The 26,515-nt window shown below is 36.1% G+C and overlaps 1 protein-coding gene across 1 annotated transcript in view; it reads left to right on the top strand.

The window, feature by feature from the left end:
• The window catches only part of Calcr (calcitonin receptor), a 73,780-nt gene that overhangs the window by 25,359 nt on the left and 21,906 nt on the right, over positions 1 to 26,515 (top strand). The window contains exons 5-9 of the mRNA XM_050130585.1: positions 14,193 to 14,271; positions 18,345 to 18,498; positions 19,825 to 19,935; positions 22,198 to 22,310; positions 24,045 to 24,136. Coding sequence (XP_049986542.1) covers positions 14,193 to 14,271; positions 18,345 to 18,498; positions 19,825 to 19,935; positions 22,198 to 22,310; positions 24,045 to 24,136 — 549 coding nt within the window. The remainder of the gene's footprint in view (positions 1 to 14,192; positions 14,272 to 18,344; positions 18,499 to 19,824; positions 19,936 to 22,197; positions 22,311 to 24,044; positions 24,137 to 26,515) is intronic.

The following is a 26,515-nucleotide window of genomic DNA, read 5'->3' as shown; positions in this document are numbered from 1 at the left end:
TCTGGACTTTTGTCTTTTCTATTTCTGTATATTTTTCTTTACTTATTTCTCTATGACTTGCTGTGTAGCAGGGTGGCTGGCCCCTGATGTCCATCTCTCCTTGTTCTATTTTGCTCCTTCTCCCTAATTTCTCCTTCTATTTATTCTCACTTCCTGCCAGCCCTATCCATCCTTTCTCCTGCCTTGCTATTGGCTGTTCTGCTCATTATTAAACCATCAAGTGTCTTAAACAGGCAAAGTAACACAGTTTCACAGAGTTAAACAAATGCAGCATAAAAGTGTAGGCGGCACTGCTCATTCCTTTCTGGGAACTCAAACTCTAAATAATTACATAGAAATCTGTATTAATTGAAATATTGTTTAGCCAGTAACTTACATGTATTGCTGGCTAACTCTTATATCTTAAATTAACCTATTTCTATTAATCTGTGTATTGCCCATGGCTGTGGTTTACCCATTAAAGCTCCATCCAGCTTCTGTCTCCAGTGGTACTACAGGGCTTCTCACTGACTTCGCCTTCGTTCTCCCAGCATTCAGTTTAGTTTCCCCCACCTAGCTCTATTCTGCTCTATCACAAGCCATAGCAGTTTCTTTATTCATTAACCAATAAAAGAAACATTTCTCTTTAAATAAAAAAGGAGTGTTTTAAATTTAACATAGTAAAATTACATATAACAAAGCAGGTATCAAGCAAGAATTACAATTACAATATTTATATCTCCTTATCTTTTATCATAACTAAGAAAAACTATAACTATCTATTCTTCAACTCCATCAAAGACTCCAAAAGGATATAATATTACCTAAGTAAACAGGAAGTGCACTGTAAGCAACTCTAAAATTCTAGAATTGACAGAGAGAGTTCACTGCTTGGACAGTCACCCAAAGGTCTTCTGTAACTTTGTGGGCACCCATATGCAGTCTACTGGCTGATCTTTCTATGAAGTAGGAAATTTCAAAGACAGTTCCACCTATATTGGCAGTTTTTCAGTTACTTTGTTCTGTGTCCTGCAGAATGTCCTGCAGACTCTTTCGTGAAGCAGGAACCCTGAAGGACAGTCTCACCTTTAGGCAAGTTCAGCAGTCATTTCTCTGTGGGTCCTGCATGTCCAGTTCATACAACATAACATCATGCAGTTCAGGCCAGAGCAGTTTCTTGCCTAAATGGCTAACAAACTTCATGAGGAACCTCTTCAATGCACGTCATCCTCTTGAAGTAGATTGGTACTGCCAGGAGCAGATGTGTCTCATGTCATAAAAAGTCCCAAATTATTAAACATTTTAAATGCCATATTCTGTTAGTCTTTGAAAGATCTAAAGAATATCTATCCATCTGAAATATATCTCTGTACATCTAGAAAACCTAACTAACCTGACTACAAGCTTGACTATTATAGATGATTCTATTAATCTATATTTCTTAATTATACATTTTTAAATGAGCTGTACAAACACAATACCTTAATCAAGAGCAGAAATATATACATGTAACAAAATTGACCTTAAATTTGTATCAATAAAGCAATATCCATGCCAATGCAAATCTCTATAGCATAAAAGAATGCAACACATCTTTGCATCATTAAAACAAATATTCCCCAGCATAAACAAATGTAACACAACTTAAATTAATATTCTATAACATATGTCAATAGTTTGTATATATATTATTTCATCAGAATCAAACACTTTAATCAATGTATGAAAAGAATATATGCAAATAAAGCATGTACACCTAAGCAGATGCTGGACATGTACCAATGTAATGACAGCTATACATAATTGCCCCTGTAGTGTATTGTATAGGTTTCATCCATCATTACTAATCAAGTGACATTTTGCAACTTGGCTCTTAGATTTCTATCTAGCCTTAAACATATGGTAAGCCATGAGAAAGCTTTTTTTTTTTGATGTAATTTTCTTTTCCTATAAACAGGTCCATATCTGCTGCCTCCCATTAATGGTTCTCATGATGCACATCTGAGATCACACATGTGAAGTCCATTACAAAACATAATAAAAATGTAAAGTTTAAAATAGTTCATCAGTGAGAATGCTAGTCTTCATATAAACCCTACTTTGCCCTTTTGAGTCTCTACCTATATAAGTCATCTGTCCTTGTCGTGTAAGGGACTCAGACAAGTGGGAATGAGCATGGTGTCTGCTCTGGAAAAGTACTGGGACTCTACACTTGAAATTTCAATATATGTTGTAATAACAAGAAAGTCATCCACTCACACAGAGAGTTAACGGCTTTTTCTCATTGTGTGGAAATCGGATATGTCACTACTAAAAAGTGGATCTTCTTTGTCTTGGCCACAACTAGAATAGCAAATTCTTTTATTAGAACAAAATCTCATCTTAAACAAATAATTCAATTAGCAAAATGAATGGAGATTAGATCCCCACATTGTCAGTCTCATTTCCCCTGTTTTTGAGGCAAAATAAAGTATCTCATGCTTTGTTTTAATGACTAAACAAGAAACTGGCTTATGGGTAGAGGTCAAGTGCAACTTCATAAAAAACCTTGATCTCTGAGTCTATTAAAGATCATAACACCACATAAAAGATTAGGAAGTGGTTACTTGAGCAGTTACAAGAACTGGGGAATGGCAAGTTTCAAGGGTCTTAGATATCAGCTAATAAAACCCTTTCATTTTATAGATGAGAAGTGGAGGGTTGTATTAGCTAGCCTAAGATGACAGATCACAGAGGACAGGAAAGCCTCAACAAGACTATGAGTCAATGTCATTATGAATATCATTATATGTGATTCTCAAATCATATACAATCTTTAAATCTTCATCTAATTTCACTTACAAATTCTGCTGAATGGATTTTCAGAACACTAAACTGCTTTCCCCACATCCTCAGACACAGAATTGGTGATAAGACTCCATGAATGATTTCCACAGATCTGAAAGAGAAGAGTGGGAACACTGCGAGTTATTTATTTCCCTGTTAATCTGTCAATGGGAAATTCTTTGTTCAGTTGCATCCAGAATGTATAATGCTCCTAGGACAGGTCATGTATTTCTCATTCATCTCCTTTAAACCCCTCTGTGCTTCATTTTCTTTGTTTGTAAAATGGATGCTAACAGGACCTACTGCATCTTTGCTGTGAAGGTTAAATAGGACTGCAAATCTAAAGTGCTCAAACATTAAGTACCCATAATGTAAGATACTATTATTCCATGGTTATCATGTTGTTTTTTTTCTAAACCATATCCTCAGTGTCAGCTATTGTCTTAGTTCTATAAGATCTTATTTATTATTTGTTTGTTCTTCTTCTATAAGATTTTAAAAGCTTTCCATATCTCTGGCTATTATGGGACCTCTCTCTGAATCATTACATTCTTACTCCAAAAGAGAAATGGAGTAGGCCCCAGTGATAGCAGATTCCAGTGTCTGATACTAAATATGTATTGGCATGCCAAGTGTTTCATGGAGCTATCTTCTTGAAGTTTACATTTACGGCACAAGATTGTCATTATGATGCCCATTTTTCAGATGAGAAAATAAAGCTCCATCTAACTGATGCTACCTCAGCTACATAGCTACACAGATGGTAGCACTATGGCACTGTAGCAGGGATTCAGAATTGTTCATTCTAGGCTGACATCTGACAAGTGTTACTGTTTTTTTTTTTTTGAGAACCAACATTATTCAATATATTTTATAATAATTGTAGAATTGTTAAGAATAAAACTCCATATTTTTGATACATGTAAATATAAAAACAGAAGAAATAGCCAATTGTCCTGTATTGTTACTTTCAGGAGTGGATGCTATGCCAAAAACTTAATTACTTTAAACACTTATTAACATAAAGCATCACATTGCCCTGTCCTGAAAATAGAAATTGTTTTCACATTGCCAGAACATTTGACTATATTAAGTGCCATTTGGTATTTCTTACATACCAGTTTTCTTTGAAGTGTCTTGAGAGAAGTCGGGTTCATCTATAAGTGACAGGCAATGTATCAGGAGAGCATTAACAGTCAATTCTGGTGTTCCCACAGTCTCCAGTTTGTGTGTGATATTCTGTTATGCTATATAACCGGCTCTACTTTGTCAGAGATAGCAACTCCTATGGACAGCAACCATTGCTGGGGTGGGGAAGGAGCTTGTAAACCATTTGTGTTGCTGTTTATGAGGAAAAAGATTTCATGAGAATGATTTAGGACCATGTAATCCTCTTCAGAATCCTGTGATATTCTTGAGTGTGCAAGGGGCAGGTGTGGGATAACTGCGTGAGGCCCTTCAATAACAGCCCAAGAGTATTTGTTTTGCAGACACAATTACCTTTTAATTAGACATTTTAGGTTGTCAACACAAGTCATAATAATTCATGCCATCAAAAAACTATAATTATCTTAAGTATTGTAAGATCTCCTACTAAATTTAATTCAGCAAGAGTGTATCCCCCACGTGGGTACCCACCACATGGTTGCTGATCCCATGTAATTTTACAAAGGTCTCATGAAAGTTTCTAAGGTTCTGAATCACTTGTATTTCATATAGTAACAATCAAATGGAAGACTTTCCTAACAAAAAACTAATGTGAGGCACTAGGAAAAATAAAAACATGGGCTTGAACTTCTCAGATGAGCACCTTCATCTCTCTAGAATGCAAGTGACTTCCTCTAAAACTGTGTACCTGACATCATAGTGGCTAGAAGTCACATAGCATGAGACCTGGTTGCACTAACTCTCCAAGCAAGCTTTACTTCCTTTCCATAATCCCTACGAGGCATGCTCAGCTGTGCCTATAGAAAGAAGAGTGATCAATATTCAGCCTGTATCCTACCCGTCCCCCAAAAGGTTACAATTCATGGGTCTACAGAATATTGAACATGACTGGTTTTAAGATAAAGGACTATTTCAACCAGAAGACATTTAAAATAGGGACATATACAACTATTCTCAATTAGGGAGATCTGTTTGCACCCCTTCCTACAAGCTTTTATATAAGCAGTGCATGACTGTCCCCCAAACAGATCTTTTTCTTTGCTGAGTTCAATCTGTTGTTTATCCTATTTCATTTCATTCCAGATATTTGATATTCATCCCTAGAATTTTCTTTTAGTACTTCATTAATTTTTCCATGTCTCCTGAAATTCCCTATCATTTTATTTGCAATAGCTACCATTCATCACCATGCTACTAGCTCATTTGTGTTTAATAATGACTTTACAGTATTGACAGGTGAAGTCCAACAATTGCTCTCCATTGGGTCTGCTTCTAATTGTTCTTCACAACTGTAAAGTATGAGTTATAGTTTCCCACCTCTTAACATTTAGTAATTATTTATTGTGATTGATTCTTACCAAAAAAGTCTATATCAGTAGGATCAGTAAATTCTTGGTGAATTACTCGTTATCAAAATACTTGCAAACCTAAAAACAGAAGCTATCCATTTCCAAGGACCGGAAATTTAATTAAAAATCTTCTAAATAGTAATTTATCCTACTCTCTTAAGGAATATCTTAAGGAATTTATATTACACCTTGAGTGTACTGAACATTTGTCAAGTATATATAAGATATAGAAATGGTTGTGAAACCATGCAGGCAAATTCCTCCCCAGTCTTAGCAGCAGCTACTGTTTGTTATTCTAAACTCTCTAGTTACCATTGTGATTTTCTAACTCATTTGCCACACAGAGAGCTTTTGCTCTATCTGCAGTGTTTCATACTTACCTTTGGTCTCTCTCAGACTTCAGGTTCCACCTCCTAAGTAGCCTCTCCCTCCTCCAGGCTTCCTCTTCCCCAACTCATACTCCAAGATTCTCATGCCGTTCCATGTCTTCAGAGGCTCCCCAGATTTTCTGATCCAGACTTAGGGATGAAGAATTTGATTATGTAAGCCACACAATATTCAGATATGTTTTTACTAGTATGTCCTAAACGATTAGACAAAATGCCGTTAGGAAAGCCTTCTGTCTCACTAGAAGATATCCCTTTGCCCAAGCAGACCAAGGTTGAGTCTTCACAGAACTGCCGCAGAGATCCTTAGGTGGTACTGGGGGATGACCTCCATTAAGGAACAGACAGACACTTAGTATTCCCCGGGAACCTTTACCCCAGGAATTTGGGACAGATAAAGCTACTTCAAACCAGGACAATATGAAGCAGAAAAATGCTATGTCATGTTCCCTAGGAACGTGTGCAATACCCACTGAACCAATACCTTGAGTTTGGGCCTAGAAACCAATGTACCCATAAAGTTTTCACCCACTCTTGAAAAGCCCTTGTTTCCACTCATGAAGCAGAATTTAAATCCTCTGATCTTCTTGTTTCCTGGGCAACTTTTAAGAGTTTCTATGTTTTTGTGTCTATAAAGTAGAGCAGATATGTTGTTACAATTTCCTTATTCTTTTTTTCTTCCCCATGAAAATTACAAACTAAACTGTTTGCCTTCCATGTCAGAATGCTGTTACTATGCAAATGTAGCTATGATTACCAAATTATCATTTATATCCCACTCACCATCTTGTAATCAAAGCTTCCAGTGAAATAGAGATGGTTATTTAGTTACATTGCCTCGTTTAGAACACCCCGTTGGAGAATCATGGAACTCTTAACATGGCCTAATCGCTTATCAAATCTCAGAGTTCCAGTAGTTTATCTGGGGGTAGGGGAAACTGTTATAATTAAGTGCAGTATCCTTGATATTATATTATATCTTAAATATTATAAATTAAGTAACACCCAAGTCAACCCCAAACTGATTTCTTAAAAATGAACATGAATTCTAAAATATATTTCTTAAAGATATTTGTCATTAAAAACTTTAACCTTTTATTAAAATAACACTAAACACAATGATAAATGATTCATATGTCATAAATTACTCAACTGTAAAATTTTTGTATGTATTTCTTACCGCTTACCTATTGCAATGGTTTAATCTATAAATGAAGATCAAACCTTTTTACATGAAGTATGACCTTTATCTGTTGGTGCCAATATGCATTTTCTGTTTGCCTATGATCATTGTTTATATTTTTAAGTAACAAATATAAACAATGTAGTCTTCTCCATTTCTGTCATTATTAGACTTCATCGGGTAGATGAGCTGAATGAGTCCCCTTAGGATATCTCAGGAGAAACAACAGACATGTTCTGTTCTTTCCTAACAGTGTGAAGTTATTTTGTTTTCGGAAATTTAAATTAGTTTGTTGTGCTAAATGGGGAAACAATAAAGTTTTCCCTAATGATGAAAGAAAGGGAATGACAGTTGAGGACATTGAACCCTTAGAACATGTAACGCTTGGGTTTTAAAACATGGAGGTGTGATATAAAAGTAGGACAGAGAGTAGGGCATTAGAAAATCATGAAGATGGACATAAGTTACCATAGACACCATGAGTGTCTGCCCAATAAGGCAGAGTGGAGAGAAAAGACAGTGTTTAATAAAGGAAGTATTTGATTAAAAAAATTCTATTATTTTTTTTAAATATTTATTTATTATGTATACAATATTCTGTCTGTATGCCTGCAGGCCAGAAGAGGGTGCCGGACCTCTTTACAGATGGTTGTGAGCCACCATGTGGTTGCTGGGAATTGAACTCAGGACCTTTGGAAGAGCAGGCAATGCTCTTAACCAATGAGGGCTGCTGAGAAGCCAAGGACAATGCCACTGGGTTTGGATCCTACTTCATGTTCTGGCTTTGTGGGAACCTAGCCAGTTTGGATGTCCACCTTCCTAGACCAAGATGGAGCGGGGAGGACTTTGGACTTTCCACAGGGCAGGGAACCCTGACTGCCCCTCAGACTGGAGAGGGAGGGGGAGAGGAGGGGGGGGGGGGGGGGGGGGGGGGGGGGGGGGGGGAAAAGGGAGACGGGGAGGGAAATGGGAGGCGGGGAGGAGGCAGAAATCTTTTTTTTTTTCAATAAAAAATTATATTTAAAAAAAATTCTATTATCAACTGAGTACCAAATATTGCTGACATTTGATAGTACAACTATCTTCCAGTCTGTTAGAGGTTCTTTATTTCAGAGTCATGGGTTTCTTTATTTCCAGTATGCATATTACAAAATGTCATTATTTTGAACTATAATTAAATCTTGTAATAGTGACATATATATTAAGTGAGGCGAATATGAGGTGGGAGGAGATTTTTGTTTTGTTGTGTTTATTTGTTTTTATTTTTCCCCATTATAGAAAATTTCTAATGGATTCAACTAGTGATAAGAATTAAAATGGGAACTTTGGACCATTTTCTGTAATTTTACTCATTGTGATCTGACTTCATTCATGCTTCGTTGAGAGATATTTTTAGGTATCAAAATTATCTTTCATTGGCCACTGAGATTTATTCTCCTTTATGCTTTTATAATGACAATTGTGAACTGCATTTTAACACCTAATCACCATCAGGGCTCTTTTAAGGAATGCAATTAAAAAGCCAATTCAACATTCCTTCTTAAATATTGATAATTAGTCCTAATTCATCTTTTAGAGCAGCATGCTCATGATAGCAGCAATAAACCTTTTGCGGTAGAGTATGGTTCACACTAAAATGGATTCCCATTGGCTAAGGTGTTTTCTTTTAATGTATGAGTTATCCTTACAAAGGACTGCTCTCAGATAGGTTATAAAAATAATTCCAATAACCCCACTTAAAATCAAATAAGTTCAACTTTCTCTGTTCTCATCTTCAGTTTCCTTTTTCTTAGTTTAATTTCTTAAATACTTTCTTATTTATGAATAATAATTTCATATAAGAATACTATATGTATTTACATCATTTCCACTCCCCTATTCCCCTTCCAGTTTCTAGTGTTCCCCTCCCCTACTCACTCTCAAATTATTGACTTCTTTACTTACTATTTTTATACACATATGACATCCTTTCTTATTCTGAGCTCTATAGATCTAACACAGGGAGCCTTCCTTCAAGGAACACTAAAGAAAATAGTGCAAGGCAATATAGTTCATAATCTCATCTCTTCTGTTTTAGAAAGCAATTTCTATTGAGAATTATCTGTTTAGTTCAGTACCCCATCACTCATAAGTGGATACTAGTCATAAAAAAAGGACATTGAGCCTATTGTTCATGATCCTAGAGAAGCTAAGTAATAAAAGTGAACCCAAAGAAAAGCATATATAGAACCACCTAGAAATTGGAAGCAAGCAATATTGCCTGGCAAAATTGGAAGCATGGGGGAAGGGGTAGAAGGAAGGGGAGAAGGGGAAGAAAAGGGGACAAGGGGAGGGCTGAGGAGAACTTGAGGTAATAGGATAGTTGAGATGGAGGAAGGACAGATATGAGAGCAAGGAAAGAGATATCTTGATTAAGGGAGCCATTATGGGGTTAGCAAGAAACCTGGCTCTAGAAAAATTCCAAGTAATCCACAAGGATGACCCCAGCTAAGACCTTAAGCAACAGAGGAGAGGGGGCCTGAACTAGCCTTGTCCTGTAGTCAGACAGATGATTATCTTAAATATCACCATAGAACCTTCATCCAACAACAAGTGGAAACAGAGGCAGAGACCCACATAGGAGCACTGGACTGAGCTCCCAATGTCCAGTTGAAGAGTGGAAGGAATGAGAATATGAGCAAAGAGGTCAAGACCATGAGGAGTAATCCACCGAGACAGTTTGTCTAAGCTAATGGGAGCTCACCAGCTCCAACTGGACTGAGAATGAACAAGCGTAGGACCAAACTAGTCCCTCTGAATATGGTTGACAGGTGGGGCAGACTGACAATCACTAACAGTGGCACTGGCATTTGTCTCTGCTACATGTACTAGCTTTTGGGGATGCTATTCTCTTTGGATGCAAACCTTACTCAGCCTAGATGGAGTGGGGAGGGCATTGGACTTTCCACAAGGCAAAGTGCCTTACCCTTTCTTAGGATTAGAGGTGGGTGGGATGGGAGGGTGCATGGAAGGAATGGGAGGAGGGGAGGAAGTGGGAACTTGAATTGGCTTTTGTTAAATAATAAATAATAAAAAATTTCTAGCTTTATGAAAATTTGAAAATAAAACTGGTTACAATCTTACCACCTGAAGAAGTTACAATATTGTTTTCATAGTCCTACTGTGAAATCCTATGTGATATATTCTCTCTGTCCTCCCTCTGTGTGTGTGTGTGGTTCTGCCTTTCTAGCTCCCTTGATTGTTATTCATTACTCCTTTGCTTTTCCCCACCTTCTCCCTCCTGCTCGTCCTCCCTCTCTTCCCAGTTCTCTTTCTTCCTCTGATGAAAGTACCAATAGATATGTGGATATAAGGAAAATATATTACATGAACAAGTTATTACCATCTTTCTTCCTAAACATGTGCAGTAGCATTTTGTATTTTTGATACTATTGCATAAGAAAAGTAGACCACACCTTACAATAGACTCATTTAGGATAATCACTCTTCTATTAATCTCTTTTTAAATAAATATTGAGTCTCATTTAAATGTAAAGACATCTCTTTAGAACTGATTTAATTATTCTCTTCTATAATTTTATGAGGGAACTAATTTCTAAGTAGAACTTCAAAATGTGCCTTTGGGTGTTGTTAGAGATTACATTTTTGTTCCCAGCTGCCGAGACTCAAAATAACCACATGGAAACTGTATTATTTAAAGTGCTGCTTGATCAACAGCCTAAGTACATTGCTAGCTAGCGCTTATATCTTTGCTTAACCCATTTCCATTATTTTATATTTTACCATTAGACTTGTGGCCTACCTACCAACAAAGTTCTGGCTGGCAGCTTGAGTCTTCCTCCTCTAATGGATTCATGGCTTCTGGCGACTCTGCCTTCTTTCTCCCAGCATTCAGTTTAGTTTTTCTGCCTAACTCCACTCTGTCCTATTACAGGCCAAGGCAGCTTCTTTATTCATTAGTCAATAAAAGCAACACATAGACAGAAGGACCTCCCATACCAGTTGGGGGCAGAGGAAGTGACTCAAGTAATGAAGTACAAGCATAGGGGCTTTAATTAATATCTCTAGAATCCACTTTAAGATCTTAGAAGTGCAGGTATGGCAGAGTGCTCTGGAAATTCCACTGACAGGGAGGTGGACAGAGGTAACTCCCTTGGTTCACAACCCAGCTAACTGAGCCTATCTGACAAGTTCCAGGCCAGAAACAGTAATAGACCTTGTGTGACCTCTGGCCTCCAAAAACATGTCATTGGTTTTGTTTACCATTTTTGAAATAAACCATGAGATTAAGTGGTTTATCTTTCTGTAATTGGTGATTATCTGTGCATTGGTGGGTGGGTAAATAGAACAGTATACTATACAGTCAGATTTTCTGTTCCTTATAAATACCAAATTTGCTATGTAATACAGAGCTCCTTGAAAATCATTTTTCCGTTATTAAAAGACACACTGTAACTGAACTGCAATTAACCTGCTGACATGACAGAGAACCTCCAAAGCATTTAACAACACATTAATTAATGGCACTATAAGGAAATTACTCAATTTTTTTTATATTTGAAAATTCTTCTAAGTTATGAATTCGTTTGAAATGGATTCTGCCCTTATGCCTTTCTAAATTATTTCAATATTCATCTTGCCAGCGTTTATTTAAACTGAATTTAAATTTATAATTCACGTAGTTTATGTGGAAGTATTTGGCTGGCTCTGTTTCCCACATGAGAAATCAGGGTGTAGGCATGAATGTTACTACTCATTCTTTAAGAAAACAGCTTGGTCACTTCAGCTAAAAGTTCAATCGCAATATGGAAATTGACTAAAGCCATTGCTTTAGATCGAAGCCCCTCAGATCAGAGCTTCAGATATTAGCTGTTTAGATCATGGGAGGAAACCACTGATTTGGTGAAAGTTGTTCACATCACCGTGTTTAATATTTAGAGGTCCAACTTGATCAGCCGTGCCTATGCCATTAATCTCACTTAATCTCCTGGTTTGTTAAAGCAACCCAGTTAACTTTACAAAATCTTTGCAAGTGTTTGAGCAATCAGGCAAAAAAAAAAAAAATTTAAGTGATTTAAATTTCTAGAAAATGAGTCATTAAATAAAAAGAAAGTTTAGGTTGGTCCCTAGTTTCTCATTCAGAGAATTTATGGATAATTGAACAAGTCTCTGGTATGGAAAATACAAAAGTGTAGAGGAAAATAGCAGTTCTGACTTACTACCATTGTGGTATGGCAAAGACAGTTAAAAACTCACAGTCATATGTCTCTCTTATTTTGTTAGCCCCCCCAAAAAACACCATTTTGAATAATGGGAATAATCACACTTAAGTGATTAGGAGGGGTGCCGGACATACATAGGTATATTAAAAAGCAATTATCTGAGAGGAGCTCGAATCAAGTAAAACTGTCAGGGTATATGGCACATATGCAAAATGGCAAAGATTGTTTAGTTAAATAAGTTTCCTACATACTCAAAAGTCTGCTTCTCTAGACTTGTTTGCATCATATGAGAGGTTTCTGCTCAGGCAAAGTTAGTCTCTTCAACCTAGTATTCTTCAATTAGCCTCTCTCTTATCTCCACATCCTGTTTGTAGTTTTCCTTTCTTGTAGGTCTTTGCTTTTCACAACCCTGCTTAGTTTTCCTATTATATGTCAAAACATAAACCCTACTCTGGTCCTCTTAATCAGAAATTGCCTGGATCTGTATTTTCAGTGCTGATGAATGTTTAGTTCAGTCTATATTTTAGTTATTGTTCACATCATAATTTAAAATGCATACCACCTCCCTAATTCTCCAAAGTGTCTCACCCAGCTCACCCACGTTCATCATAATGCCTTAGAATATAAGCATGCATGTGTCTACTTTACTAAGTGGATCAATCAATACTAATGAACAATAGTCAGAATATAAGGTGGCATTTCAAAATGATACTTTGTAGTTTCCCTTTATTGTTGCACTATTATGTAAATTGAGTAAAACTTACTCTTTTAGAGAAGCAAGTACATGACACACACTTTTTAGACTCCAATTTAAATATGTAAGCGAAACAATGGGTGGAGTGTTAGAGGTAATTATACCATTTAAGACACAATCATAATCTCTCACCCCTAATAAAAATACAATATCCACTCAAATACTATTCATTAAAATGTAGCATATATTAAAATGTTCACCTCTTTATCATCTTTGTAGGTATCTGCAAGTTCATGAGAATCTGTTGGATATTTGTGACAGAGCAGTCTGTTCTAACTCTTGGGCTCTTGAGCAGGGGCAGTGAGCTCTTGAATGGTGTACTCATTCTTTGCTGTGGAAGAACTTTACTCTCAATAGAAACCTGAAGTTTAAAGAAACATATTTATAAAAAAAAATACTTGTCATTCTCAAATTACTTTAGGAGTTAACCTAATGTTATTTATCTTTCACAAACCACAGATTTTGTTTACTGATGGCCAGAGAAATGAGTTCTTCCTGATAGCCCCATTGCAATATTCACCAGTTTCCACTGTTGAACATACTATTCAAGTCAGCTGATGGTTCTCGATTTCTTAGAATTCCTGTATTTCAGTTATGAAATGCAAAGTTGTTATATAAGTTTAATCTTCATATTTATTGTTATATTTAAGCTTCAAAAAATGCATTGTATATGTATTATTTGTTTTATGTGTATACCAACTGCAATAATTAGCCTTTTAGATTAGTAATAAAAAATATTGAAATTATCTCAGTGAAAAAAGTTTTAATGGCCTGATTTGAATATCTGGTGAACATTCTAGTAAGTATTGTATTTTGTTTCCTATTGCTTGTTTTATAGCATAATACACATGGTTTGCTAAACTTGAGAAATAATAATAAATTATACTAGTTAGTGCTATTATAAAGTTAGTGCTAAAATTGTACCTATATACTTCTTGATATTCTAAAATGTATTTCATGACCTGGTTATCTTATTAATACACATTTCCCCTGGCTCCCTGCCCCCATATGGTCAGTTATATATCTTTCCTTCTCTCTTATAACCTGTATTAAACTGTTTCATTCAACTTAAAACATTTTAAATCGAGGAAATCTCGTTTGAGCTGAAAAAAACGTTAATAGATATGACCAGAAATTTTTAATAGTGTCTTAAGGACACCACTCTGGTTAACAGAAGGGACAAATGTAACATGTACCTGCAAGTATGTCATGGGCATAATATTCTTGTTTCCATATATTATATTTAGTGTGTCTAAAGAGGGAATGATGTAAAGATATTTGATCTATATATATTTTTAAATCTTTGTTACTTTTATATATTTCTAGGAGAAGGGGGAACCTTCGCAAACCGAGGTTGAGGTTCCATTTGGTGAACCGGTTCACTCTGCTGCTCCTGCTTCTTCTCGTAAGTGGAGAAAAGTATTCCATTTGTGTTAATAAGTGTGCAGAGTAGAGAAGAGTGTCTGAGTGTTGATGAACTGACAATTGCAAGGAATCCAAAACTTGGTTTCTTCAAACTGTCATTTTTCCTCACATTTGTTAACAAGTCTTTCCTTTGAACTTCTGATCATTTTAAATATCATCATAGTTTAACTAGACAATTGAATTCCACTTGTTTGGGAAAGTCAGTAAGAAACTGAGTCACCTCCATAGTACAGAAAGTTGAGAATTTTCCTGAATCTTTGTGTGGTTTTCAAATGTGAGTTTGAATTGTGGCTTCTGAACTCTTCTATACTTTTAAAACATTCAAATTCCGCCGAGTAGTTGTGGCACATGCCACAAAAAGAAAAGAAAAAAGAAAGGGAAAAAAAGAAAAAAGTCTAAATTCCATCAGTCTAGTGACTGATTTCCGATATATTTCTGATCAAAACTAAGACTCTTCAGTATTTGAGGAACCACTGGCACATTATATAACTTCATGTTGCTTTATTCATAAAGATTTAGCTAGTTAGAAGTGTAATTACTTTAGAAGACACTATCAGTGTCTGTTTGTATCAACATGCCATCACATGACCTTCAGTATTATCTAAAGCGGAGATGAGCAAATGAAGGCCATATTAGAACAACATTGGAGGCTGAATCACAGTTGCCAATAAATATCATTTAAAATCTCCTACTCTGTACCCAAGCAGGGTTTGAAATGGGTTCCAGAACATCATTTATCTATTCTTTAACATATAGTGGCAGGTTTGCAAGTCCACCTAGACTCCTTCACCTGTATAAGTAAAGAAAAAAAATACTGCCTTTTGGTAAAGATGAATCTAATTTGAAAGGGAATGTTTGTAGATCAAATAAATGTTTATGGGAATGTCTAGCAATCATTTTGTACCTCTTAGTTTAATAATCTGCCAAAGTAGCACATTGTTTAAAATTAGTGAAAATTTCTTTAGCAAAATATAATTTTATAAAATTAACCCAATACTTGTACATTCAGGTTACTTCATATCATAAATCTAAACAAGTTCCTCAATGAGAGTGTTGAAAAGGTAGACAGTTTAATTTTGTTTATAAATGCCTAACCCTTACATAACATTTATGAATGTAGAAGTATGGTATTTATTGATCTTAAAGCACATGATTTGGGGCATAATTTTATTTCATAGTATTTTCATTATTTAAAGCAACTTTTAAATTTAAATATGTTTTGAAAATATTCTTTCCCTCCCTGGAAGGACTTAGAGAAGAAATAGGTATGATTTTTTTAAAAATTTGATACACCAATTCCTTTCAAACAGCTTATTTATTATTGATACACCTCAGAAATAAATTTAAGTAAAATACTCTTAATTATCCTAAACCATCACTTTTTACATAACATTCACAGATTAATGTGAAAAACTACTCACAATATATTTATTAAATTCTACCAACTCATTTCCCAGTTTGTCCTTAAAATAGATATTTTTTTGTCTTTGGCCAAGCACCTTCCTGTGGTCTCTTCTACATCAATCACACAGTGATTGCCACTCCCTATGGGCATAGGACAGTGCTGGTCAGCAGGGAGCACTCAGACAATGCTGGGAGGAAGGCACTGGCAACTGTGACAATACCGAGGAAAACACAGACAGAAACAAGATTCTTGCAGAAGAATTTTAATTTTTGTCATTCTTTGTCTGCGTAGTTGTGTCCCCCCAGAAAATAGAACACCAAACAGGCATCTGATCACAGTAGGAAAACAGGGTCAACACACTAGAGCACTGCGCCTCATCCTTAGTTATACAGAAAAACGTAACTCAAAACCATAAGTAATTGTAACATATACACTCAGTAATAAGGATATTGGCATGGAAATCTTATTAATTATGCCAATTTCTAAACCTTGCTAATATTCTTTCTTACAATTACTACTTTAATTGTTCTAATTTATGGGTTATAATGGGATCATTTCATATGTTAAAGTTAGTAATGACTCAAATAGGCTGTTTAACACTTTCCTCTCAATTAAATGTTTAGAAAGTCAATGAATGCATAGTCTTTTGTGAGCAATTGTGCCTGATACAATTACATGCAGTGCTGTCTTCAGCACAGTAGCACGGATCCAGAGCAAAAACTAAGCAGAAGTGAACTGTTTTGAACATTCTAGGCTGAACAGACTCTGTTACAATCGTTCTAGAAACCACTGGTAACCCCTCAAAAAAAAAAAAAAAACTGATTGTCCCACATCAAATTAGGAGTTACCTTAACATGTAGTCATTTTATTTGAGGTATTTTCTTTCGTCCTTCATGTTCAGTATGAATTAAACCTTCTAGAATGTACGCTCCATGGGGGCAGAAACCATGCTAGTGAATTTGCTGCTGAATTTTGAGAACCTACTACAGGACCTGGCGTAAGGGAGACATTTAGAGTATTTACTGCAAAAATACAAGAGTGTAATGCCTCACCTGCTGACTGCTCTGTGGCAGCTCGGTTGTGATATGTGTGATGATACCTTCTGCAATCCTCTGAATGACACCGCATATATGACAGCTGAACTGCTACCTAGAACAACAATTAAGGTGTCGGGAGGCAGATCGGTCAGGCGGGTTATGTAACGCGCTCATGTCTCCTTGCCACCTTTGTAAGCATGGCATCGTGATAGCGTAAGCACAATATTTAAAATTAGTAGAATCTCTTCACATCTTCCATATTGCCTGATTGTTTCATGGTATCACTGCTGGCTTTATTTTTCCTTCTTACTGTTGGAAATAATGCTATCTCATTAGTAATTTGTTTGCATGCAATTATTAGAAAAGTTTAATTAACAATATGAAAGTTGTAAATATATTGTTTTAAGCAGTACTAATTTCATGATTAGAAATGTCATATATTTCTATCTGCATTTACACATTTCTATCTGCCTATCTATCCATCCATCCATCTGTCAATGGAGTACCCAAGGTGCGTGTAATTTTAGGAAGAAAGTCATTGAGAGATTCAGGAACCACTGGGAACATCCCACCTTCAGTGTTCAAGCAAGGACCAGACCAGGAGCAGGTCCAGAATGCCGTGGTTCATCTGACAACAGAGGTTCTGATTTTATTCTTTCAGTGTTGAAACAACCTCTACTGAACCAAGCTCCAAACCAAGTTCACTGGAGTTTGTTTCAGTATTGGAAGAATGGTGAGTGTGAGTGGACGCCAATCAGCACAACCACTCCCGGCTCCTGCTTCCATGCCATCCCCACTCCTCTTGACCGGTGTCAGGAGCATGCGCAGCACTGGGGTTTTAGACTGTACGCTCCACGGGAGCAGGATCCACACCTGTTTGCTTCAACACTGCATCCTTAGTAATGCTTGGCTTGTCATTTTCAGTAAATAGTCACACATACACACATGTTCAAAAACACAACTTATAAGAACCTAAGACCTGTGGCAGTGATGAAATGGAAAACAAAGTCAACTTGTTCTGAACCCTGATGTACCAATATAAACATTTAAGTATTACCTTTGCTTTCCTCACTGAACATGAATGACTGGGTGCAGGTCAAATGCTCGTGGAGCCAACATGAAGAGCTTAAAGTCTATTATTTGGATTGTTCTGAAGGATAAATGAGGCAAATTTTGGCAGAGCATACGATCTAAACCTGAGCAAAATAATTACAAAAGGGAAGCATATTTATTCCACCATTTCTACGTTTTTAAAAATGTGAGCTATGATTCTTAAGATTCCAAAAGATGGAAAAGTTGGCTTAATAATGGAAATGTTTCAGAAATAAAATTATTTGCTTTGATGATGTGTAAACTTTCCAAAGACAATGGAATTAAAATAGGAGATGATCAAGGTGTGTGTGAGTGTGTGTGGTTGCCCTATATTCTTAGTAGCAAATAGATATTGGTACGAATATAAATGGATAAAATATGAATGTGAAATGTAATACATTTAGTATAGAATATTTCTTTGGAATTATGCATAAATGTTGCTTATAAAATAAAAAAGTTTTTATACTTTTAAAATCATCACTTTTATTTACATGTTACTTTATAACCTACTTTACACAGAGCCCAACTCCAGCTGTTCAGGCCCCTGCCAATCTCAGTGAACCCAGCCCTACTAATGAGGCATTTCTGCGCACCATTGGGCGCAAGAAGCTGCTGGAAGCCCAGTACGGCTGCTATGACAGAATTCAGGAGCTGCCCCCTTATGAAGGAGAAGGTAAGAGAAGTCATGTGAACCTATATGTGAAAGATCATGTAAGAGCGTTTCTTCCTAAGGTCTACAGTGATGGAGAGCTGGAGCAGAACAGGTTCTCAGTCCCCGCATTAGGATGTGCTTGTCTCTTTTGTGCAGCAGAAATGATTTCCCCCTGCTTCCTCTAACATCATTTTAGCTGTCATTTGCCCTCCCGACAGAATTACAACAATAACACAGCACTCACACCTAATAAGCAGGAACAATACAGGACTGAAGGATGGCGGGGAAATGGAAAGAGATGAGCAGAGACTGCCTGAGGCAGAACCTGGTCAACCCCTGTCTTGTTTGGATTAATTAGGCACATCTTTCCTTCGATGTCAATTCATTGACAACCTCTGTTATCTTTTCTCTCTTGCTACCCCACCCCCAGTCCCATGGGGAATAAGAAGAAAAAAGAGTTTGCCTCCGGGAGCATTGTTAATCTATGTCCTTCTTCTCTGAAACAGCCTAAATATTTTCAGGGCTAAGTGTAGTCTACTGCTGTGGAAATCCCAGAGAAAAATAAAAATGAAGAATGTTTGTTAGCCAAACTTAAAATGGCCTTTTAATTCTCTTCCTTGTCTCTGAAACACTTAAATTCAATTAAGACTTTTGCATAACTTTAAACACTATAAAACAAAGCTACTTAGCAAGGGAGAAATGATTAAGTATACTCTACTAATGTACAGGTTTTTTTAAGTAATAACTAAACAAAAAGTTTATTAGATGCATCATACTGATGTATTTTACTAAATTAGAAAATATCCTCATCTCTATGTAAATTTATTTCAGATTTTTGAGGAATTAATTTGTGTCATGAATTTTGATAAATAATGCCCTCACCGAGTTTTTCTTCAAACTGCAATGCTGAACGTTCCTTGACTTGCATGTTACAACTTAAATTCAGCTTCTTGGGTAAACACTTTTTAAAAGGTTAATTTTCTATAAGTAAAAACTTATAAACATACCTCAGATCCCATTTGACGATTTCTGAGCAACACGTTATATTTCCTCATCAATTAAATAAATGGACAGAAATGCAACATTTAGGGTTCCTTCTTTTATAAGAAACCAACCTCAGAACTTCTTACAAAGCAAAAAAGAACCTGCCTGTCATCCAGTGAGATATTTCTCCACATATATTAAAATCATCTGAAAGTTTATTTCCAAAGTAAAAACGGCCCATTTGAAGTATGATTAGTCTTGATTGCAGTGGTAGGGTCAGCCCTCCTTATGAAGACAGCTTCTTCTACACAGTCCTGTCGTTAGGTCGCATCTTCCAATGGCAACTTCTCTCTAAACTCCCAGGCCTATATTGCAACCGTACCTGGGATGGGTGGCTGTGCTGGGATGACACGCCAGCTGGAGTGACGGCCTATCAGAACTGCCCAGACTACTTTCCAGACTTTGACGTGACTGGTAAGGTCTTAGTTTCACTTATGATTTTTGTTATCCAAATGCCCCTGAACTATGAAAGTTACATACAATATTTCACATTGACATCACCTTTCACATTGTAACGTATTTTCATACTATTATTATCCTTTTATACTTACAGTATTTAACACAAAACTGCGTTGACTCTAACTCAGCATATGATCTTGACATCCCTCAATTAAGAATTAAATATTTCTTAATCTTCATGCAAACTTGTACAAATTGTATATTCATAACTTTTAAGAGAAGACACGTTGATTTTTCAGGTCTTGATCCTGTCACATACATATTGTAGATGCCAACACAGAATGCTCAAGCAGAATGACAGTCTAGGAGGATCAGGTTCTAAATGACATGGGAGATTAAAGGGTTAATGTCACGTATTTTAATACTGTCATGCATAGAGATCTGAAATTTAAGTAGTTCCATAATCAATACTTAGAAATAGTACAGTGGCATATGGGTAGATTCTCACAGCCTCAGTCCAGAACTATACAGAAAAAAAAAATGTGAGTAGAAAATGGCATTGGGCAAATTGAATCTAATAAAAGATGAAGAAAATCCAGGCCTAGAAGTGATTAGGGGCTTGGCAGGCCAATTAACCCTACTGAACAGCTTGCTTTAGGAGCAGCATACAGCAGATGAGTTTGAGAAGGCAGACACCAAAGGGTTAGTGGGGGTAGTTACTTACTATGGGAACAGCCTGGTGAGAGCCAGAAAAATCATGCCCAGCCACCAAAGAAAAAGAAAGATCTGTCCCACTGAATTAAATCTAGAAGACGCTGAGAAGGATACATAAACTTCAGTTATAAAAGAGGTCCAGATGAGAAAACGAATCTAGATGGGATCAGCTAGAGACACAACATATCAGTTTCTAGAAAAAGATGAGATATTTTTGCAAAAGTCAAACCATTCTGATCCAGCCAAAGGTGTTTAAGTTTCTCTAGATCTCCATAAAATCAGATATGAACTTTTCTCTGAGACAATATTTGGAAAATACTTTAGGGGCTCTCTTCAAGGAAAGATCTCACTTATTAAAGCCAAAATCCTATCCAAGAACAATAGATATAATCAAAGTATAATTACAAGGGCTTCTTTTAAAAATAATGTGAAACAAAATAAAAAAAAAAGTGTAGGCCAGACACTTCCAGGAATCTCGTTCTGGAAGGTGCTGTATGACAGAGGATTCTGAGCTGCATTCCTGTAACTGAAACTACAACGCTGCAGGATGAGAATCCTTCAAGCCCTTATTATCTCTGTCCAACACATGGCGATTCATTTATCTTGATCTGCCACTTCATTTAAAGTGACTTGACTGGAAGAAAAAGGCTGTTCTGCAATTGAGAGTAGTAAGCCAGTTCAAAACTAGCAATGAGCTCTTGCCAAAGTAGCTATAAATATTAACTTAAAGGTAAGGTTTTGATAAGCAAAGTGGAGATTTCCAATCATAGGTCTGTCTTTTCAGTCTAGTTTTTAGATGTATCCATATTAGTTAGAGTCAAAATCACTTCTAAAGAAAAGCACATTTGTCTTCAACGCATTTCAACTCCTTATGATTTTTTGTTGACATAGGGCTCCATCTTAGTATCACAAAAACACTCCAGGGAAATGTCAAGAGGTTTCGTGTTTGAAGAAGTGCTTGGTATAAGACAGATGGGGGTGGGCTGAGGAGTCTCAATCAGCAAGTTTGTAAAGGCAGGAAGATGTGAGTTTTTTCCCCAACACCCACATTAAAATCTCATCACAGAGGCACACCCTCATATCCCAGTGCTGGGAAAGCAGAGGCAGAAAGATACGTCCACGTTATCCAAATTGGCGAGCTCCAGGTTCATTAGGAGATCATGTCTCAAAGCATAAGAGGGAAAACAATTAAGAAAATTTACAACACACCTACCTCTGTGCTCTGCACACACCGCACACACACACGAACATACACACACACACATACACAGCACAAAAGCAAATAGTGAACAAGTGAGTTCAGTATTGGATTCTGAAGAGGACATAGCTTACAGTAATATGGTAGAGAGTAAACAGGAGCATTTACCAAGGAGGCTTCTGAGACCCTGTACCTAGACTCACTCTATCACAGTAAATGCCAAAGTGGCAAGATGTCCCATGTTATCTCTATGTTTGTGTTCTACAATTTGATTCACTCTTAGGAATGGCTTGTGAGCTTTAGACTATTATTTTTCTTCTTTAGATCTGAGATATTAATGCACTACCATTCTGTTCCATTAACAGAGAAAGCTTCGAAATACTGTGATGAAAATGGAGAATGGTTCAGACACCCCGACAGCAATCGAACCTGGTCCAACTACACCCTGTGTAATGCTTTCACTTCTGAGAAACTGCATGTAAGCTCTGCTTGAATGTAAAATTAAGCCAGTGATGATAAAGATAATTCTTTATACACAGCTCATGATGGGATTTCCTTTGGTGCCAAGAATTAGGCAGCATTTTTAAGGGACTCACTAATATCTTCCTCCTCCTGAGAGAGTTCCATAACCTCCAGTTTTCAGAAATCAACAAGTTAAAGTTACATCCTTTTAACACACATGTTGGATATGATCTCAATTTTACTATTGCGTATGGTGAAGCTTCCCATTGATCCACTGATATATTGAGGGCAGTACAGGTAATTTCCAGACATGTTTACTCCAATTTGATAATACTTGTGCCTTACAGACTGTGAAATACTTCTAATAATATCTTGGCTTTAAAACTCTTATTTAAGTCCCTTGAGGAGGGAAACATATGCTATTTTGTCTTTAGTTACATTAAAAATCTGAAGATATTACTAAATCTACCACTAGCTCCTTTACTGTGAGGGCAGGGAGAAATGACATTGATATTCAGCTGTAAAGAAAATCTCTGAAGGATCCTGCTAGCTACCACATGGACCAATCATTTCCTTCAAAGAGAGACCTGTGCGTTAAGTCAGAAACTAAAAGCACTTCATGCTTTGTTTAGCTTTTGAAAAGTTCAGAAGCATATAAATGTTTTCATTTATTAAAACTGAAAAAAATAACAACAACAAAACCAAAGTAAATAAAGACCAGTTGACTAGTGGGACACCTTCAAGATCAGATGAGGTCAACAAAGTTTTTTGGCCCCTTTACAAAACATTTAACTATTCCACATCATAGATACATGTTTATTCTCTAATGGAGAACTAGTCACCTAATGAAGTTTGATGGAAGTGATATAACCATGTAGGGAATTTCATGAGTGCATGTTAATTAGGTTCATATGACTATGTTAGTTAGGGTTTTAGGAGCAATACAAATCAATAAACGACTCTCACTGCTGCTGTTTGACCTCAAACACTTACCACATGTAAGAAAGATATGGCTGTGAGAAGAAATACTCTCTTTCAGGTACCAGATGTGAAAAAAGAAACTATAATGTTCTGAATTTACTAAGGAAAATATTCTTTTGAGTAAGCTACCATAACAGCAAGAGAACAGAAATAAATTAATTGTGGTTATAAAAAGGATAGAATTAGCAAATTGCTTACAAGGAGAATGTTGGCTTCTTCAGCCAAGAAAACACTAATGGAAATTTTTCATTTTACTTAAATTGATATAGAAAGGTATTATCTCCTTGAATTTAGAGTTAAATAAAAGTGAAAAGCTCTGCTACCAACCTCCCTAATCTCTCTGAGTTGTTCTAAGTTTCAGGGTTCAGAGGAATCTGGAAAGATTATTCATCTACACTTAAGTGAATTTGACATACCTGTTGCTGAATACAAGACCTCAGGACGTAAAATCCACCTAGATTGCTTACTAAGATTAGGGATAATAACTTTTAATTTATTCAAAAATCACTTCTGCAATATTTTAAATGATTTTGTGTCAAGAAATTTTGTTCTTTGAAAGTAAAAGTGGTTCTTCGAAAGTTTGTTTCTATGTACACCATTAATATAGAATAAATAATTTCATCCTCTGAAATATTTGTTATAATTTTAAGATACATTTTAAGGTGTAAACCTTTATTGATTTATGCCTACATTTAGAAATAAAAACTACTGTTTCTCTCCAATTCACGGTTTATCTAGTTAAATGATTTTCCAACTCTTTCTGCTATAGAATGCATATGCCCTGTACTACCTGGCTCTTGTGGGTCATTCTTTGTCGATTGCTGCTTTGATTACTTCCCTGGGGATCTACCTGTTTTTCAAGTAAGCACATTTAAAATACTGCTTTGTTTTTGTTTTAGGGTCAACTTTATTTTGCATCTTTATTCTCAGCAAGACAATATCATAAGAAAGTTCTTTAAGTACCACCCTTCATTACTTTATTATTATCATCGTCATTTTTCGCTTACATAAATAACAGTAATTCTTGAAAGAGTAGAGTTATGGGGATTGTGGGAGCATGATAAATTAGCAAGAAAACTGAAATGAGCTAAACATACTTTGATCTCTTCTCTAAAGAGAGCAAGATCTAGTCTTATCATCCTCAAAGGCAATGTGTCTCCTTCCCATATTAATTTTGCAAACCCATAAAGGCCCTGTGATCATACAATAAAAATTCCTTTGACACAGCTAAGGTTCCATAGTGGACAGATGAGAAAAGATCCTCTATTTTCTTTTACTCACACATCCTCAAGTTCAAATGCAGCTAACCTAATTATGAGTTGTATGATAAGTGAATTTAACCAGAACATGTGTAGGACTGGCAATATATGAAAGCATCCTACTGAGAAGGAAGAGTGCATTCTGACTCTCTCTGTGACTTTGACTCAATCAAGTAAGGTCAAAGAAAGCTTCTGAAAGAACTTAGTTCATTGCCCAGTGCCAATTTATTGACCTTCTTAGTTGTTGTTCAAACAATAACTTTCTAAGATAATTGGGAACAAAATTCCAGTGAAGGATTTAACCTAAAGTTGTATCTATATACTTGGTTGTATTACTTATGATGAAGTTATTAACTTGGAAGAGAGAAAGTTTCACCATAGTGGGGAAATTTAGTATGATAATTTTGTATTTTATAGCATGAATCAATAGGATATGTGAGACATTAACATGTGGTAAGATTGTGACATGACAAATATTAGAAAATAATTCTCTAGAATAAAGGCAGGAGGTACTGCATTACCCTTTTATAAAAGTCCTATATTCTGGGATAGTATCTTTCACCTAAATGTTTACACTAGCTTCAGTATAAAATTTAGGCTCTTCTATATTTTGTTGCATAAAATAAGACTGCTGAGGAAAAATGAGAAGTCTGTTTGTTCTCTGTGAGGAAATAAGAGCTAAATACCTGAACAGAAGCTAAAATTCTAACATGGACATAAATAGGTGCTGTGGAAATTCTGTAGAATTCCCAGCTTGTGGAGAGGGTATTATTTATTTTGTTCATGTAAATATTTCCTCCTTAGAGATGCCTATCTCCAATAGTTGACAAATACAAAAGCCAAAATAGGTGAAATAGCCTAAGGATATTGTCTGGCAATATACATCTGCTATGACTTCACAGATAGGAGTCCAGAAAGATGAGATTTGAAAACACAATGGTTTTATTATAAAAAAAAATAAGCCATCACAGCATGATGTCTCTGCCTAACCTAATTCAAGTGGTGTACTTGTTCCTTTAATACATGAACAATTAAAGCAGAAAATATATGAGAAAAACACTTCAAAAATAATCTTACTATTTAAGGCATCATATTCTCTTTAAATGAATGTATATAAAAATCTTTTAAATAACTATATTTTGTATTATGAACTCTTGGAACTGGAAAGATGGCTCATGAGTAAAGCTTAGTGTGAAAGCAAGAGGACCTGAGCAGAGGTTCCCAGCACCCATGTAAAAATCCAGGTACAGCTCATCTGTAGCCCCAGCACTAAGGCATCAGGAGAGACATGGTTGCTAGAGGCTCAGTGTCCTCAGTGTCCACCCAATCTAACTGAAATGGCAAGCTCCAGACACAATGGGAGACTATGTCCCAAAAAGTAAAGATCAATCAGAGAAGACTCAAATATTAACCTCTGATCTCTACACTCATAAACACACAGTTGCATCCCCAACCCCTCCAGACTCAGAAATACACCTACATATATTTCAAATCAAAATAAGTTTGAAATGCTGTAAATTGAGGTTTCTCTGTCCCTCCGCATCCCACAGTCACTTCTAACTAATCACTCAGAGGCTTTGTATTAATTACAAACTGTTTGTCCTAAAGTTCAGGCTAATTACTAACTAGCCTTTACATTTAAATTAACAAATTTCTATTAATCTATGTATGGCTATGTTTTCCTGGCTTTAATCAGTCTTCTGGCATCATGCTTCTTAGGCTGCTGGTTCATTTCTATTCAAACTCTGCCCTTCTCTCTACCTATATTCAGTTTGGCTTTCCCGCCTAGCTATATTCTGCTTTGCTATAGGCCAAGGTGGCCTCTTTGTTAACCAATAAGAGCAACATATACTCACAGAGTAGAGAAGGGTTACCCCACAGTAAAAGCTTATATACACAATGAACCTTTATTAAAATAAAACATCCATAATTTATGCCTCATCTCCTGTGTTACCAGTGTAAATTTAAAGTAAGCCACATG

Source organism: Alexandromys fortis, unplaced genomic scaffold (genome assembly GCF_014885135.2).
Source record: "Alexandromys fortis isolate MF-2015 unplaced genomic scaffold, M_Fortis_MF-2015_v1.1 scaffold_322, whole genome shotgun sequence".
NCBI lineage: Eukaryota > Metazoa > Chordata > Mammalia > Rodentia > Cricetidae > Alexandromys > Alexandromys fortis.
Note: the sequence above shows the minus strand (reverse complement) of the source record. Positions and strands in the feature narration are given on the sequence as shown.